The sequence below is a fragment of the Phytophthora infestans genome, genomic scaffold (assembly GCF_000142945.1).
Source record: "Phytophthora infestans T30-4 supercont1.6 genomic scaffold, whole genome shotgun sequence".
Taxonomy (NCBI): domain Eukaryota; phylum Oomycota; class Peronosporomycetes; order Peronosporales; family Peronosporaceae; genus Phytophthora; species Phytophthora infestans.
In genome coordinates this window covers 3905810-3920424 of record NW_003303753.1, presented here as the reverse complement: position 1 = coordinate 3920424, position 14615 = coordinate 3905810, and the positions used below count along the sequence as shown (strand labels likewise).

The following is a 14615-nucleotide window of genomic DNA, read 5'->3' as shown; positions in this document are numbered from 1 at the left end:
GCAGATGTTAGAGAGCGCCATTTGGTTAGCATGGATACGTTAGACCATGCCCGGGAGCCCAAGTCGGCCATGACATTCTGCGACCCCGAGATATGTTCCGCTGATAGACGGAAACTGTGGATTGCTTCCGCGACACCGATTATTCGATTGAGCTCCTGGGAAAATTCATTTTTGCTCTGTAACCGATTGGACCATGCCACTGCAGACTTGTTGTCGATCCATACACGAACATGTGTGTAGTCTGCATTTTCTCCGTTAGACCATCCTGCACCCCACATAAGCACTGCAAATGCCACACTCAGTTGCTCTCTGACATTTATGCTGAAGTTTCCTTGCCGAATCATGCCCTTTTCTTCTGCATCAAACTGAAGTCGAATGAACTCTCGACGATCTTCATAGAGAACGCACAGACCATCATTGCTTGCGTCCATATAAAGTTGAACAGTAGGTACTGGCAACACTGAGAAGAGGGTCAAGGGGACACTTCGAAGCTGACCAAGCTGTATAATGGCTTCAAACCATGCGAGATCCAGTTGGGCTCCCTTTGTGAGCTTGATGAAACCAAGGCGGGGTGCATGTCTGTACAATGTCATCAGTCTCTGGAAGAACGGTTTTGCAGCGCGTACACACATAGAGACATGCCGGAGGCTGCCAAGTAGTTTTTCAAGTGCATTCCGTGTCGCCGAACCACGTTCACGCATCGCGCGAAGTCGATCGATGGCCTTGTCAATTTTTTCTTGTGGCATCGAGACCGTCATTGCGACAGTGTCCCACTCCAGTCCTAACGCAGTCAGATGTGTCTCCCAATATGTAAATTTCTTTTCGTTGATTGACCGTGGCCCTAGCACAGCCATCATTGCTAACCGTAGGGCCCATGCACACGCATCAAGGCGTCCAGGCGTGTCCGGCTCGATAAGCACGTGATCATCAACCCAAACGTAGCTGAAGAACGGTTGACGGTCTGGGTTTGTCAGGATGAGACTTGCTGGGCTTTCGCGGCGAACCAAGAAGGATATTGCGTTACCAAATACGCCATAATACGCTGGCGATCCCGTCCAGCCGAATGGTAACGCTAAATCGACAACCACCACACCATGCTCTGGGATGCTTCCTGCAAAAAGTTGGCTAGTTTGTTCATGAACTGGAACATTCCGAAATGCGGACTTGACATCTCCCTTCATCAATCGAATCACGACGCCAGGATATTCCTGACGAAGCTCCAATATTCGGCGAGCGATAGCGTCAAAGGATTCATAGGACAACTGGGGAATATCCTCGGCTTTTGACCGATCGTTAGTGGAGCCACCTTGCGGGTATGACAGATCGTGAATAACTCGAGCTTCAATACATGGGTCAATGCCAGGTTTTGGCACGCAGCCAAACGGACTGAGGTGTAAGCCAGTCCATCTTGATGCTGTTTCTGCGTTTACCACCAGGTACGTTCCATTGTCTTGGCCCTCCCGCACGCTACGTGTTAAGGCCGTCTTCAGCGTCCTTGCAGATTTATGGTTCTGGTGGGTCCTCGCCGCTTTCCGCTCAATTTGCCGTTTAGCAAAGCGGTGGTACACCCCACGATCTACGATATCCACTAGTAGATCTGCCTCCTTATAGCCGTGCAATAACCACTCAAGATGAGTTTTGTCTAGTGCTTTGTTTGGTCTGGGGTCATCTGTGCTTTGTGCCCTCCACTGTCGAATCGTGGCCTCCAACGTGGTGTTCCTACCTTCGATATACCGGGACACACCACGGACACTAGCATAATTGATATCGGAGGTGGATGGACATTGGAACGATGAACTGGCGCAACCCATTATTTTTTGCCTCCACTTCGCAAGTCGTGATTCTTCCAGCTGGAGGCGCTGCTCCAGCGCGTCTTGGACTTGTTTTACGATTTTGCTTGTGACGCTGCCGATTGGACATTGTTTGCTTGTATGGGGAAGGTTGCACCCAGACGAATCACTTGAGGGTCGCGGGAGTCACTTGGTCTCAGGTGGAGCACGTGATCCCCCATACCGCTCGCAGACAAACGCATGAACTGACGGTGGGAGACTCCTGACCTCAAAGTGAGCTAGATATGATCTCAAGCAGCGATCGGGAGTCGGCGAAGGACAACCCTGTGTTGAAATATACCGTAGGCACAGCTGACGTCCATGCTGTCGAGGTGTCGCACTGAGGACTTCCGCCGGAACCGGCCGCCCCTTTTTTTGTTGCACACCCGCACTTTGGCTAGCCAATTTTGCTGGTGGCGACTCCCGCGCTTGTGCATACCCTTCCGACGCTTGTCGGTAGGGCATTGAGTTTCCTCGTGACAACTTGAACAGGATGCTGCTGAGCTCCGCATCTTGAAAGTTTATCCTCAGAGCAATCTGAGCGCGCGAATTTTGGCCCGAAGTGAAGTCGCTTTGCACGGCTCTGCGGTATGAGCCGAATACTTTGCTGCACCAGAATGCTAATGCTTTTATCTCCATTGGTGTCCACGGGTCGTAGTCTACCAGTGATTCGGCAAATCGGTGAACGGCGTCCACTAATGATCGGGTTGTGTCTTCACAAAACTCCCCAGCATACCCGTTGAGCGTTGCGATGGCGGACACAAACTGCATGCGCGTGGGGGTCTTAGGTGTCGGAGGCAGGCTGATCTTGTCAGAAAAATTCCCGAGGTTGACACCTTGCGTATTTGACAGATTGAACTGAGCGTCAAGGTCAAAGCGTACCAGGTGAAGAACTGACAATTCACCCGGTCCGAACTCGAATGAGTACATACGGCGGAGAATTGCTGGGTGGGGCAGGAACCTTGTCGACTCGGATGTTCGGGCATGGTCTACAAATAACATGGCATCCTTACCTTTGTGCCCCACGGACGTGATGGCTTGGTGAATTGTCTGCTGAGCCGCCGTCGGTCGGAATCGAGCGCGGGAATCGGGGCTGGAGTTGACGGCGACTTGGTCCGAAATGGCCGGCAAGTCGAACATGGCGTGTGTACTCGTCTAGCGAAGGTTGGTATCTAGGAGCCTGCGCCTCAGCATCTACAGCAGGCGTGGGAGCCGGTTGTATCACTGGTGTCGTCAGTCGTCGGCGTTTTGATGATCGCTCAAGCTGGCTCACGTAGTCACGCAGTACTACCGGTTTATCGGCGAGCGCTCGAAGAATAGCATAGGTCGTTGGATGATCCAGTTCGTCGTCTCGATCGGCCCCAGCAGCCTCCTCGTTTCCAGGTCGATGTCGGTTTGCTGACTCGGTCTCGGTCACTAATGTTTCCAAAAGGTCGTTGAAGGTTTCGTCGTCGTCATCGTTGTCGTGTTGAAGGTCAGAGTGACCCACACGTCTGGCGGGCGTCTCGCGTGGTACGGCACCCCGCCCTACCCGAGCTGTGGGGTCGTTGTTGTAGAAATCCCCAACCCGGACACGTGCTGGGACATTCCTGTTTCCGTCTACATAGAACGCAAAGTCGACTACGTGGCCTACCCGTAACTGGCCCAGGAGGCCCGTACGTGGGCATAGCCATGGAATTTGAGACGATGCCTTTGGCATCGACGCCGGAGTTGTGATTCCGGCCAATAACTTGGGAATACTTCGAGTTCCGCGTTGTCCGTTCTGCCCTAGCAGTCTGTCCAGGATGAGAGCATGTGCTTGATATAGACTGGCAGTGGAGTCTATAGTGGGCAGCACTCGAGCCTTCCACAGAAAAACAGCGATGACAGGGGCGACTTCGGTGACATCGCTTTTTGCCACCAACTTGTCTCCCTCCACGCCGGTCACAGTGACTGTGTTACCGTCGTATTCGGTGACTTGACCGTACGTGAAAACACCTTCCTCTGTTACACACACCGCGCGTCGTAGGAGCCAACCCGGGCCGTCGATAATGCTCTCATCGGGGTCGACTTGCCGCTGCATGGCGAGGTCCCGTGGAACTGAGATGCGCCGACTGGCACCCCCTGCTGGGTCCACTCCCAATCGAATGCTTGCCATTGGGCCAGTCATCCTCGACAGGACTTCCCCGTAGGAAGGTCCCTCGAGGTTTTCGCTCGGAACGTCTTCTGGTAGAATGAGGACGTGAGCTCGCGGCATCTTGAGAAAGAGTGAAAGTCCGAAGTTGGAGTTTTTTGCTGTTGTTTGTTGTGCTGTGCGGCAAAAAGAGGAATGAGTAAACAATGTTAGGCCTGTCCAGTAACGGTAAAGTCATACTCCCCAGGCTCTGGGATAGGAACAGCCAGCCGGGTGACGGAGCTGTCGTGACCCCTGGCTTCGGATAAGATCAGCTCGCCAGAGGACGTTGTAGTTGCACCTGTTCCAACTCGTTAAAGCTGTTTTAGGCGGGATATTGATGAATGTTCCATCAGAAAAATCTCTCTTCCACTTGCGCGCAAAAGCAGCCATTCACCGATCTATTCCTTTCTGTCATCTTTTTAGCAAGTTTTTTTTAAGATTAATAAGTTTAATAAGATGACTGAAAGGAAGAGACCTGGAAGAAACGATGATGAAGCACAAACTTGAAGTACCAGTTGTCGGAGTCAACCTCACATTTTATATCGTGAGTGCTTTCTCGAGCGCCTGGCATGGCGGCGCGTAAATGGTTCCTGCTCGTGGGCGAGAACGGCAAGGATCTCACCTCGGCGACTTCTGTTGGTGTGGATGTTGAAGATGTTGATACGCTCCGAAAGGCAGTGAAGAAAGAGTGTCCGAGCGATCTCGCGAACGTTGCTGCGGCCGATCTCACAGTATTCTCGAACCGTGCGGAGTACGATGCGAAGCGAAGCGTGCTGCTGCCCCAGTCGTGGTCCCCAGTGACGGCGTATGGGAATAATGAAGAGAATGCGCTCATTGTGCAAGTGCCGACGCAGCGTCAAGTGGCTGTGCCGATGTTATCGCAGCAATCGTTCGTTTGGAAGGAGCCAAAGCCTCTGGTCGGGACGACTGGTGCGAAATGGGATTTCCAGAATTCATTGGATCTTGGCAACCTTGCATCCGCCATAGGTTGTCATTATCAAGCTTGGAGAGATGGAAAGACGGACAAGCGAACTCATCCGCTATTCGTGTGCTTAGATGGCCCCGGGACTGGAAAGTCGAGATTGCTTGACGAATTTCCGAATATCTTGCAGCAGCAAATCTTTCGTGATGAGACGCAAGGAGATCCAGCGATGAAGCAGCTCTTGCGGAATGCCTACACATTTAAGATCACTTTTGAGAATGGAACAACCGACAATTATGGCTTGTCCGACCCCCGCAAGATGATGGGAACTCGAATGCTGTACCAACTGCAGGATTCGGTCGTCTGGGAGGAATTTCTGTTGGATCATGCGAATCATGTTGTCCCTGCACAAGTATTGTCAAAATTGTCAGCGATCACCGGAACTGATTCGAGCCAAATGTGCGTGATTCTCTGTGTCGACAGCTTGCAAAAGCTTCAGCATGAACCAGGAAGCAAGCGTTCCGAGTTTTATACGGCGTTTGCGTCGCTGTGTGGCCTCGTCAATGCCTCCAAGTGCTGGCTGATTGTGATCTGCGCGGCGACTATTACCCAGCCAGTGGACGAATTTCTGGCCGTTTCGCCACAATGGAGAGAGATGCTGCAGACGACATCATTGGAGCGCCCGAAGATCAACGGAAGAGACGTATTTGATACATTCAACGACGGCAATGAAGCTTTGACGCAGCTATTGGTGGATGACATGGGCGGGCATGGCAGAGCATTGGAAGAATTGTTCAAGGTGATGCTGCGAAACCAGGGGCAAGCTTTTGAATTCATTCCGGTGATGCACAATGTGCTGGCTGCCATTCGACAGGCGTACCCTGCGATTGTTGCCCAGATGCAGAGTATGAAGCAAGCATTTCTTGCGGTAATTTCTCGTCAGTGGGTCGATGGAAATTCGCTTTTTGGAAATCTAACGCTAGACCAAGTTATCTCGTGTGGGTTGATTCGACTCGAGGGAACTCGACTCCAATGCCCGTTCATTCTCTTTATGCTGCTGGAAACGCATGATATTCCATGGAACAAACCAGCTACTTACGCACCGGCAGACCGATTGGAAGACTTGAAACCTTGGCAACGTTGGGAGCATTTCAACTGCAAGTTCCGAGCGTTGAAATCGCAAGCTTTCGCCCAGGAGGAACCTGTGCTATGGACGGATATACATCATGGGGCACGCTTTGGCGATGGATGCAATCGACGCGTTATTGAGCGGCAATTGACGTACGCGCTTGCGGACAAGCGGATGCCAACGAAGACCGAAGGATTTCAGAAAGGAAGGTGCTCTTGCGGTAATGATCAAGGAAAGTGCTTTCTGTATCAATCTGCAGACGGGTCTCCGTTTGGAGATGCATTTCTGTGTCTGGAAGATGCGACGAAGGGCTTCTTTCACGAGGTTTATCAGTGTAAATGCGTCGAAGGGAAGCTATCACTGGGCGTTTTCAAGCATATGCGGTCGAAGGCTGCTGGTACCGACGACCTATTCATCTTGTATTGCACGAGTCAGGTGACGGCTGACCTACGTATGCTGCCAAATTCCGCGTTTGTTGATGCCACGTGCTGGGAAGCGTACTACGGCCCATTTGCTGCTCGTGCACGCTTCATCAAGTCTGTTCCGTTACCGTGCATCAACACGAGCTCCAACGTCCAGCTGGAGTTCGTGGAGGGTGTAGACCCGACGTACCGTGCCCGAATCGCAAAGAAGCGTCCATTTACGAGCTCTTGTGAGGACCAAGATTCCAGCCAAGGTCCTTAGACGATTCAATTTCAACACGAATTCGCGCTAGCCCCATCTTGGCCATGGGGTGATTCTTTCTTTCAAGAGAAAACATATATCCTCTTTCTCCGTTCTACGCATGAACCGATCACACAAAGGTGGTGGTTGATTCACCGCCTTCACCGCTATTGAACCATGTTTCGCTTAGCACGTCTTTGCCGTCAGCATAATCCTATAGGACTTCTAAGTAACTCAATGCGAGAAATATTTGGCCTGAGTGAATTTGCCACGAGGCAAGTCGTTTGCTGCGATGACATGTCTCATAACATCGCTAAGACACTTCTTCGAGCAGATATTTTATCAATGATGACTCGCGGTTCGAGTTCGTGCCCCGTCAAAGAGAAAGGCTCCCTAGATTGGAATATTCCAACTCTAGTCAACTCGAATCATATGCCGAACTACACAGACGAAGCTGGCGAAATCGTTCGTCGTCTGATGATTGTTGAATTTGGCAAGCAAGTCCCCGATGACGAAGTTGATGTGGAACTTGAGCATAAAATGAAAGATCAAGAGTTCGCTACGTTCTTGCATGTGCCATTCAAAGTATATCGAGCTCAAAGAAAATTGCGCAAGCAAGAAGGTGACGGCATTTGCCCCACAGTCATTTATTGATAGAAGCAATGAGTTTTGCGAGACAGCTAATAACAGCTAACGGACAGCGGCGGAAATATAGAGATCTGAAATGTGGAGACACTTGCTCGTTTGGATGCAAGAGAAGTTCGGATTGGATAAATTACCTAAGGAGCAGTTAAAACCGAAAGAGATCGAGCGCGCTCATAGTAAAATCAAATATGTCGAGATGAAAATCTGCACGCACTGTGGAAACAAACATACGAAGGATTACCGTAAGGACTACGAATGCAATGCCAGAAGCACCAAGCGATACTTCATTAATGCTAAAATACTATCTCAAACAGAGTTTTTTTCGACGTTGAGTACGGACGTACACCCAGTCGACAGAGCATCGATGCAACACCAAACGTGGTCTTCTCGTTTGATGAGGCGTCTTGCTCAAAATCGAGCCCTGGCAGCAGCTTATTTGTTGCTAGGGTGACTAGATCCCCAGAAGAAGCTTGTGGCAATCCATCTCGATCGGTGAAAGTGCTCCACCACATTGGGCGAGCCATGCGCAGCAACGCATTCCAAGCATCGTCCTCGCTCCCGGTCACAATCGCCTTGTACGCAGCTATTTCGCCATTCAGCTCTGCCGTCTCACTTGGATTTTCCACCTGTCCACCTCCGGTCATGTAATCATCATCGGACTTTCTTTGATTACTCCCATTTAATTTCTGCTCATACTCCCGCCAGTGAGTATCCATAGTGTGAGTCAGCACAAAAGGAGGAAAAGTCGCCTGAGAAGACGGGTCGGACGCTAAGGACGGCCTTACCTCCGACTCGGAGTCCGAAATCTTTGGGTTTGTATCTACAAACACTCCAAAAATGCCTCCTTCTGCTCCGATTCTGTTGTTGACCAAAGCAAGCTCTCGTCGTAATAGACGAAAATCATTAACTCTGACTGTTAGCGCGCCTGGGTCTGCCTTCTTAATAAGTAGGGACCATGCTTCGTCAACCACCAACACCACCATCTTGCCGTCCTGATTCTTCTTTACTGAGTCGTGGGCCATCTTGCCAGCCTTATTTACCTTCTTATCGACAACTATGCGATAAAGAACTGTGAAAAAGTCCAAGGTGAGTAAATCAAACCGTTCAACGACCGGAAAAGTCATGATATAGCTCGGTGGAAGCTGGCCCAGCAAGCAAAAAGATTCATTCGTAGAACCGATAAAGAGGATATATTTTTTTCTTCCTGAAAGGAAGTATCACCCCATGAAGCGCATACGTCAATTGCCGCTCAATAACGCGTCGATTGCATCCATCGCCAAAGCGTGCCCCATGATTTTGCAACGTCAGTACTAGCTGTAATTGAGCGTTAGAAACATATTGAGCATGGCATGGGGTTCAAACAGCAATGTATTGGAGCAGCAAGTGCGTTGTAGCGTCGGCATGTGAATCGCGCTCATGGAGCGTGTGCCCGGGAGGGATGTGGTGGGTTTTTGTTGGTTGGTACTTCGCGTTGGTCTTGCAAATTCGAAAGTGAGCAGCAGGTTTTTGTTGCTTTTCGTGGCTGCCTCTGTGGCCATACTGGTAGTTGCTGTTGAAGTTGTTGTTGAACGGCAACTTGCTGATCCCAACTTCGTTCGCAGACGGCGGCAGTCTTGAGCATCTGGAGGTTGTCCAGCTGAAAACCAGCGCAGCTAGTCTTCCGAAAAAAACGTCTTTCCATCGTTCCGCTACAAAAACACCATTTTCAACGTCAGTACTAGCTGTAATTGAGCGTTGGAAACATATTGAGCATGGCATGGGGTTCAAACAGCAATGTATTGGAGCAGCAAGTGCGTTGTAGCGTCTGCATGTGAATCGCGCTCATGGAGCGTGTGCCCCAAGAGTTCACTGCCGCAGTACAGCTTGCTGCACCGTGCTAGAGACCCCGAATGCCATTTGGGCGGCAAGGTGTCGTCCCGACTCGTTTGTGTACGACGTATATCGCTGGTATGAGTCGGTCTTCCACCTTCCGTGTAACATGACTGCGGTGCTGTCGACGCCCGCTGAAAGCAGGGCTGTTGCACCTCCGCGTCGTAGCGAATGACAGGAGAAAAGCGTGGCATCTTCCCCCGTTGCTTTGGCTGCAGCTTGCAGCACTTTGGACATTGTTTCGGCGGGCTGCATTGTCGACGCCTTGATTGATCAGATTGGGTCCTCGGGCCGTAATTGCAGGTTTCTTGCGTTCTCCATTAGCGGTCGTCCTGCAAGAACTGGACACAGAGCTCGATGACTTGAACGAGATAGCACTCGTTTTGTTCCATGACCTTGTTGGTCATTCTTCTGCCCTCGCAATGTGATTTCCACGGCTACTGCTGCGTGCAGACTTGATGTTTGGAGTCCAAGCTCATCTTTGAGGATCACATCGCGAACTTGCAGGGTGTATATACGTCTTCGGCCCTTGACAGCTAGGTATTCCGCGCTCCGGAGTAGAAAAAAGAAGCCCAGTATCGCAGCCCCTGCGAGAACGCGGTGCTGGGGTTGTTTGAAGTCCAGGTGTCGGATGATCCACTCGAGCATTTGCCGCGTGACGGTACCTCGTCGCCTCGTTGCTGGGCCTGTTTGTCGCATTCCAGCAATGGCGAGGGCGTGGTTCGGTCGTAGTTGAGGGTCGAATCCGGCAAATGCCCGATGATACCAGCGGATGTGGCACAGTTTAGATTGAATGGTGCTGGCCGAGGCTCTGCCGTGTTGATTTCCTCCGGACCAGCAGTGAATGGCGAAGACAACCAGTAGTAGTGATTGTGTTTCCGGGTCTCGCTGCGAGAGACACCTTGACACTCCGAGGTGCGCACAGAACGTTCTCCACTGCTGCCAGGTTCCTTTGTATTGGCGTTGAGAGGATTCAGCGATGGAGCGCTGTTGAAGGCGGACCATTTCGCTGAGTAGATCTTGCGTATAGCGTTGGAGATTGGTATCTGCGTCCAAGTTTTGGTTAGCAATCGCCATTCTGTTAGTCGGTGTCCGTCTTATGCACGAGAGCCCAAGTCTGCCATCGTGTTTACTGCGCCAGGTAAATGCTCGGCGGACACATGCAGCCCACACTGTGCTTCAATCGCTCCCAACACTCGATTCAGTTCTTGTGCCAGAGGTTCGCGACTATTGAGACTGTTGCACCAAGCTACTGCGGAGCGATTATCGATCCAGCTGCGTACGTGTATCACCTCGGGGGTAACGCGAGGACACCACTCGCGGCCCCAGCATAGTAGTGCAAGTACAGCACCGAGTTGCTCGCGGATATTTATCGACAGTCTTCCTTGTCGGATAAGAAGGCGTTCTTCGGCGTCGAACTGAAGGCGAATATACTCGCATTTTGCTGGATGGAGAGCACAGAGGCCAGAGTCGCTGGCATCCATGTAAAGATGGACGTCCGGTACAGGGAGATCTCCAAAGAACTTAAGGGGAACACTGCGAAGCCGGCCATGTTGTAGAATGTGTTGAAACCACTGCAGATCGAGAGTAGCACAGATATGGTGATCTTGCCCCAGCGAGGAGCTCGCCTATGGAGAGATGCAATGCGTTGGAACAACGGTTTTGCTGATCGGATACACGAACACACGTGGCGTAGGGATCCCAATAGTTTGCACAGTTGTGTCCGCGTCGCCGACTAGCACTGCAGCATCGCTTGCACGCGAAGGAGTGCTTTCGCGATCTTCTCTTCGGGCATCGACACGCAGCGTAGCTCGGTGTCCCAGTCCAGCCCCAGAGCCCGCAATAGGGTAGACCATCTTGTAAATTTCTTCTCATGGATGGAACGAGGACCAAGAACAGCTAGCATGGCGAGGCGTAGTGCTGCCTCGCATAATTCCAGTCGGTCTCCTCGGTCTTCTTCCGCTAAGACATGGTCATCAACCCAAGTATAGCAATAGAATGGCTCGCAGTCCGTGTTGCTAGGGTCGAGACTAGCCGGGCTCTCGTTGTAAACGAGGTGTGTTATTGCAGATCCGAATACGCCATAGTGCGCTGGGGACCCCATCCAGCCAAACGGTAGTGCCATGTGGTGTAGTGATTTCTCCGTGGTTGCGGATTATCACCCGTCGACAAAGACGTGACACCGCCCAAGTTGTTCAAGCGACGAACCCTCGGTCGGGTGATGTACGGAGACGCCAAGGTGCAAGGGACTCGACGGCGTCACCTCCGAGTTTTCATCAAGTATCGGATACGGCCCTATGTCACTGAATCCAGGCTGTCCTTATTATTAATAATGGACTGGCCGGATTCGCATTCAGCGGACCATCTACGGTACGAACCCTCAGTGGCGGTTGGGATGAGTTCGCGGAATACTCAGCGACCTTTGGAAGACACGTTCACCGTCTGGGACAGGGCGCGGACCGTTAAAGATGCTCATGCGACGGTGCAGACGACGCTTGGCATGCAAGAAGATCCATAACGGATCATTGTTCACTTGATATTTGTATACTTAATTAGGACTTCTTATTAGGAATAGACCCGAAAGGGTAAGCTTAAATACAGAACATAATTTCCACTCAAGCACACAGAGCGACGTCCGGCTTCAAGGTAAGCGTCAGGTCAAGCTTGTTTGAGTGTGTTATGCCTGTCGGTGAACTCGAAGCTCTGTAGCGAGGGTTCATCCGGCAAGGCCAAGAGACTTTGTGTATTGGCCGATTATTATCGGGAGGTTTTACGTGACGGCTTATTGTTGCCTATTTGCACGACTGGGAGTGCTTGAATTGCCTCCCTTTTATTTCTTCCAGCCGAGTGTTGAACACTCGGTGATCTCGTAAAAGGCTTACCCGTGCCTGGTACCCTTCCGCTGTTGGGACCACGAGGATTCAAAACACCTGCTAGCTTTGCTCGTGCTAGTAGCGTGTTCTTATTTTACTGGTTGGCCTATATAAGTAGTTTACAAGGTCCAGTTTGTCCCGGTGCAAGGGCAGAACTGGGGTCTTCAGGTCCGCCCGAACGATCGTTTACTATCCTAGTAGACGTATTGTTGTGGGAACATCCTAACTACATCTGTAGCTAGAGTTCACGTGGGATTTCCAACACCACAACTGGTGCCGCGACGCGGGAAGTATGCTGACCGGTTCGTATTGTCTGAAGACGGCGTGCTTCACTATCTTGGATTGAATCGTCGGTACGACCACGGTTGGCAAGAGGAGACCAAGCTGCGGCTTGTGGGACCAACAACGCTGATTCAAGAGGTCTTGCAGAATTGTCACGACTCGCTGGAAGGAGGACATCAAGGTGTGGTGAGAACGTTCCAACGCGTTAAGTCCGATTATTATTGGATCGGCTTGTACGCTGACGTGGAGAAGCATGTGAAGTCATGTCCAGATTGCAGCTCGAGTAAAAGCCGTCCACAGCTTCGTGGATACTCACCTGGTAACGTGCTAGCCGAACGACCTTTCCAGATCGTCTCGATGGATTTTGTGATCCCACTACCGAAATCTCGTAGGGGCAACACGGCGTTCTCCTATTTCAGTGCTCGTTCACGGGATTCGTTATTGCCAAGGCTATGTCAGATACGACTGCACTGAGTGTTGCCCAAGTGTTCGAAGAATGTGTGTACCGACGGTTCGGAGCCCCATCATTAATAAGGCATGACCGCGACCCACGCTTCATGAGCGAGGTGTTCCAAGCGTTCGCAGAGATGATGCAGTCAAGATCAAGAGCGACTTTGAGCTATCGGCCACAGGCTAATGGACAGCAGGAACGCTCGGTGAAGTCAGTGATGGGGTCCGTACGGGTGTACGCGGAAGACCCTCTACAGCAAGATTGGGACGAAATCGCGGAGAAGCTGGTATTTGCTATTAATACTTCTCAGGACACTACGAGAAAAGAAACGCCGTTCTACCTCGTTCACGGTTGGGATGCTCAGTCGACGCTGCGGGCAATGTCGTCATCACTCAAACGAGGACTCGGCAAGCAGTCTGACGCACTGGCGTGGCGACGTGAGATCAATCGACAACATGAGGTCGCCCTCACTATGGCCAAGGATTATCAGGCTGTAGAAAAGGAGCGAAGGGCTAAAAAGCATAATGATGATCTGAGTCGACTGGAAAAAGCTGCTGTACCTCAACCAAGTGGAAACGAAGACTCGGCGGACCCTCCAGAAGCTTCGGAAGAGATGGAAGATCCTGCAAGAGCCCCACCGAGATCTCTTTTCGAGATTGGGAGCCGGGCGTGGCTGTACATGGAACGCGTCAAACCGGGCTTGACGAAGAAATTAGCTCACCGATGGCATGGACCTTTTCGGATCAAGCGCAAGGTGGAAGAGTTTGCGTACGAGCTAAACCTGCCTGACCGTAGTGGGTATCGCTTCTACCCACTAGTGCATGTGTCGAGACTCAAGGCTGTCAACGAGTTCAACAGTCGACCGAACACTCGGTTGGTACTTGACGCGACTAATGAAGCAAGACTCGACTTCGATGAGGAACTACTGCCTGAGGACAGCTGGGAACCAGACCAAGTTGCCGGTGAATATGAAGTCGAGGCCATCCTCGACGACAGAACACCACTAACGACGAGCACGGAGCGTGCTGTACGCGAGTTCAAAGTCAAGTGGGTTGGCTATGAAGATACAACTTGGGAACCATCATCAAACTTGTCATGTGGAGATCTGCTGTACGACTATTTGCGAGCCAAGAAGAGCGAGAATCGGCTGCAGATGGCGCAAGTGGCGGACGAAGACTAGCGTGACTGGATCACGTATGAACTGTCCACAGGGCGATGCAGCCTGTGGTAACAGACCAAGAACGTTACTGCAACAACAAATTGTATATGCATTTGAAGAACAACATGAACATCATTACGCTGTGGAAGTGGGTTAAGAATAAGAAAACATGAATGCCGACCGCGGAGCGATCACTGAAAACAAAGTCACGCGGGACACCTCAACAGTTAGCTGAGATGCTGGAGAACGTCGTAGAACGTGCAGCGAGGATTCAAATCGATTCCAAGTGTCTGGCCGCGGTGGCCAAGAGTGTCAACGAAGCCGAGTCACCACTCTCCTTCTCCTCTTCATCAAGAATCTGAGCCTCGGCAGCTGGAGCTGAAGCCGGACCCTGCGAATCCTCGGTACCAGCTTCAACAGGAGCAGCAGCCAGAGCAGGACGTGGAGTACCCGGTGGCGAGTCGAACAACGAACGCCAGGTCGGAATAAGCTCGGTTGATTCGAGAGACGGGTCAACGATCACGCTTCGGTACACATCCACGAAACGCGTACCACGAGGATTGAAGAACTCCGGATTACGCTGGCACGGGAAGTACGTGGTGTTGTACGGGTGCTGATGCGGCGCATTCATCCATCCA

The 14615-nt window shown here is 51.4% G+C and overlaps 1 protein-coding gene across 1 annotated transcript; it reads left to right on the top strand.

Annotated features, from left to right (window-relative positions):
• Window positions 1–4553: 4553 nt before the first annotated feature.
• Window positions 4554–6719, top strand: PITG_04963 (crinkler (CRN) family protein, putative; the record flags this gene model as incomplete). Its single annotated transcript, XM_002905608.1, has 1 exon — window positions 4554–6719. The coding sequence occupies one exon, from the start codon at window positions 4554–4556 to the stop codon at window positions 6717–6719; it is 2166 nt and encodes a 721-aa protein (XP_002905654.1).
• Between the last annotated feature and the right edge of the window lie 7896 nt (window positions 6720–14615).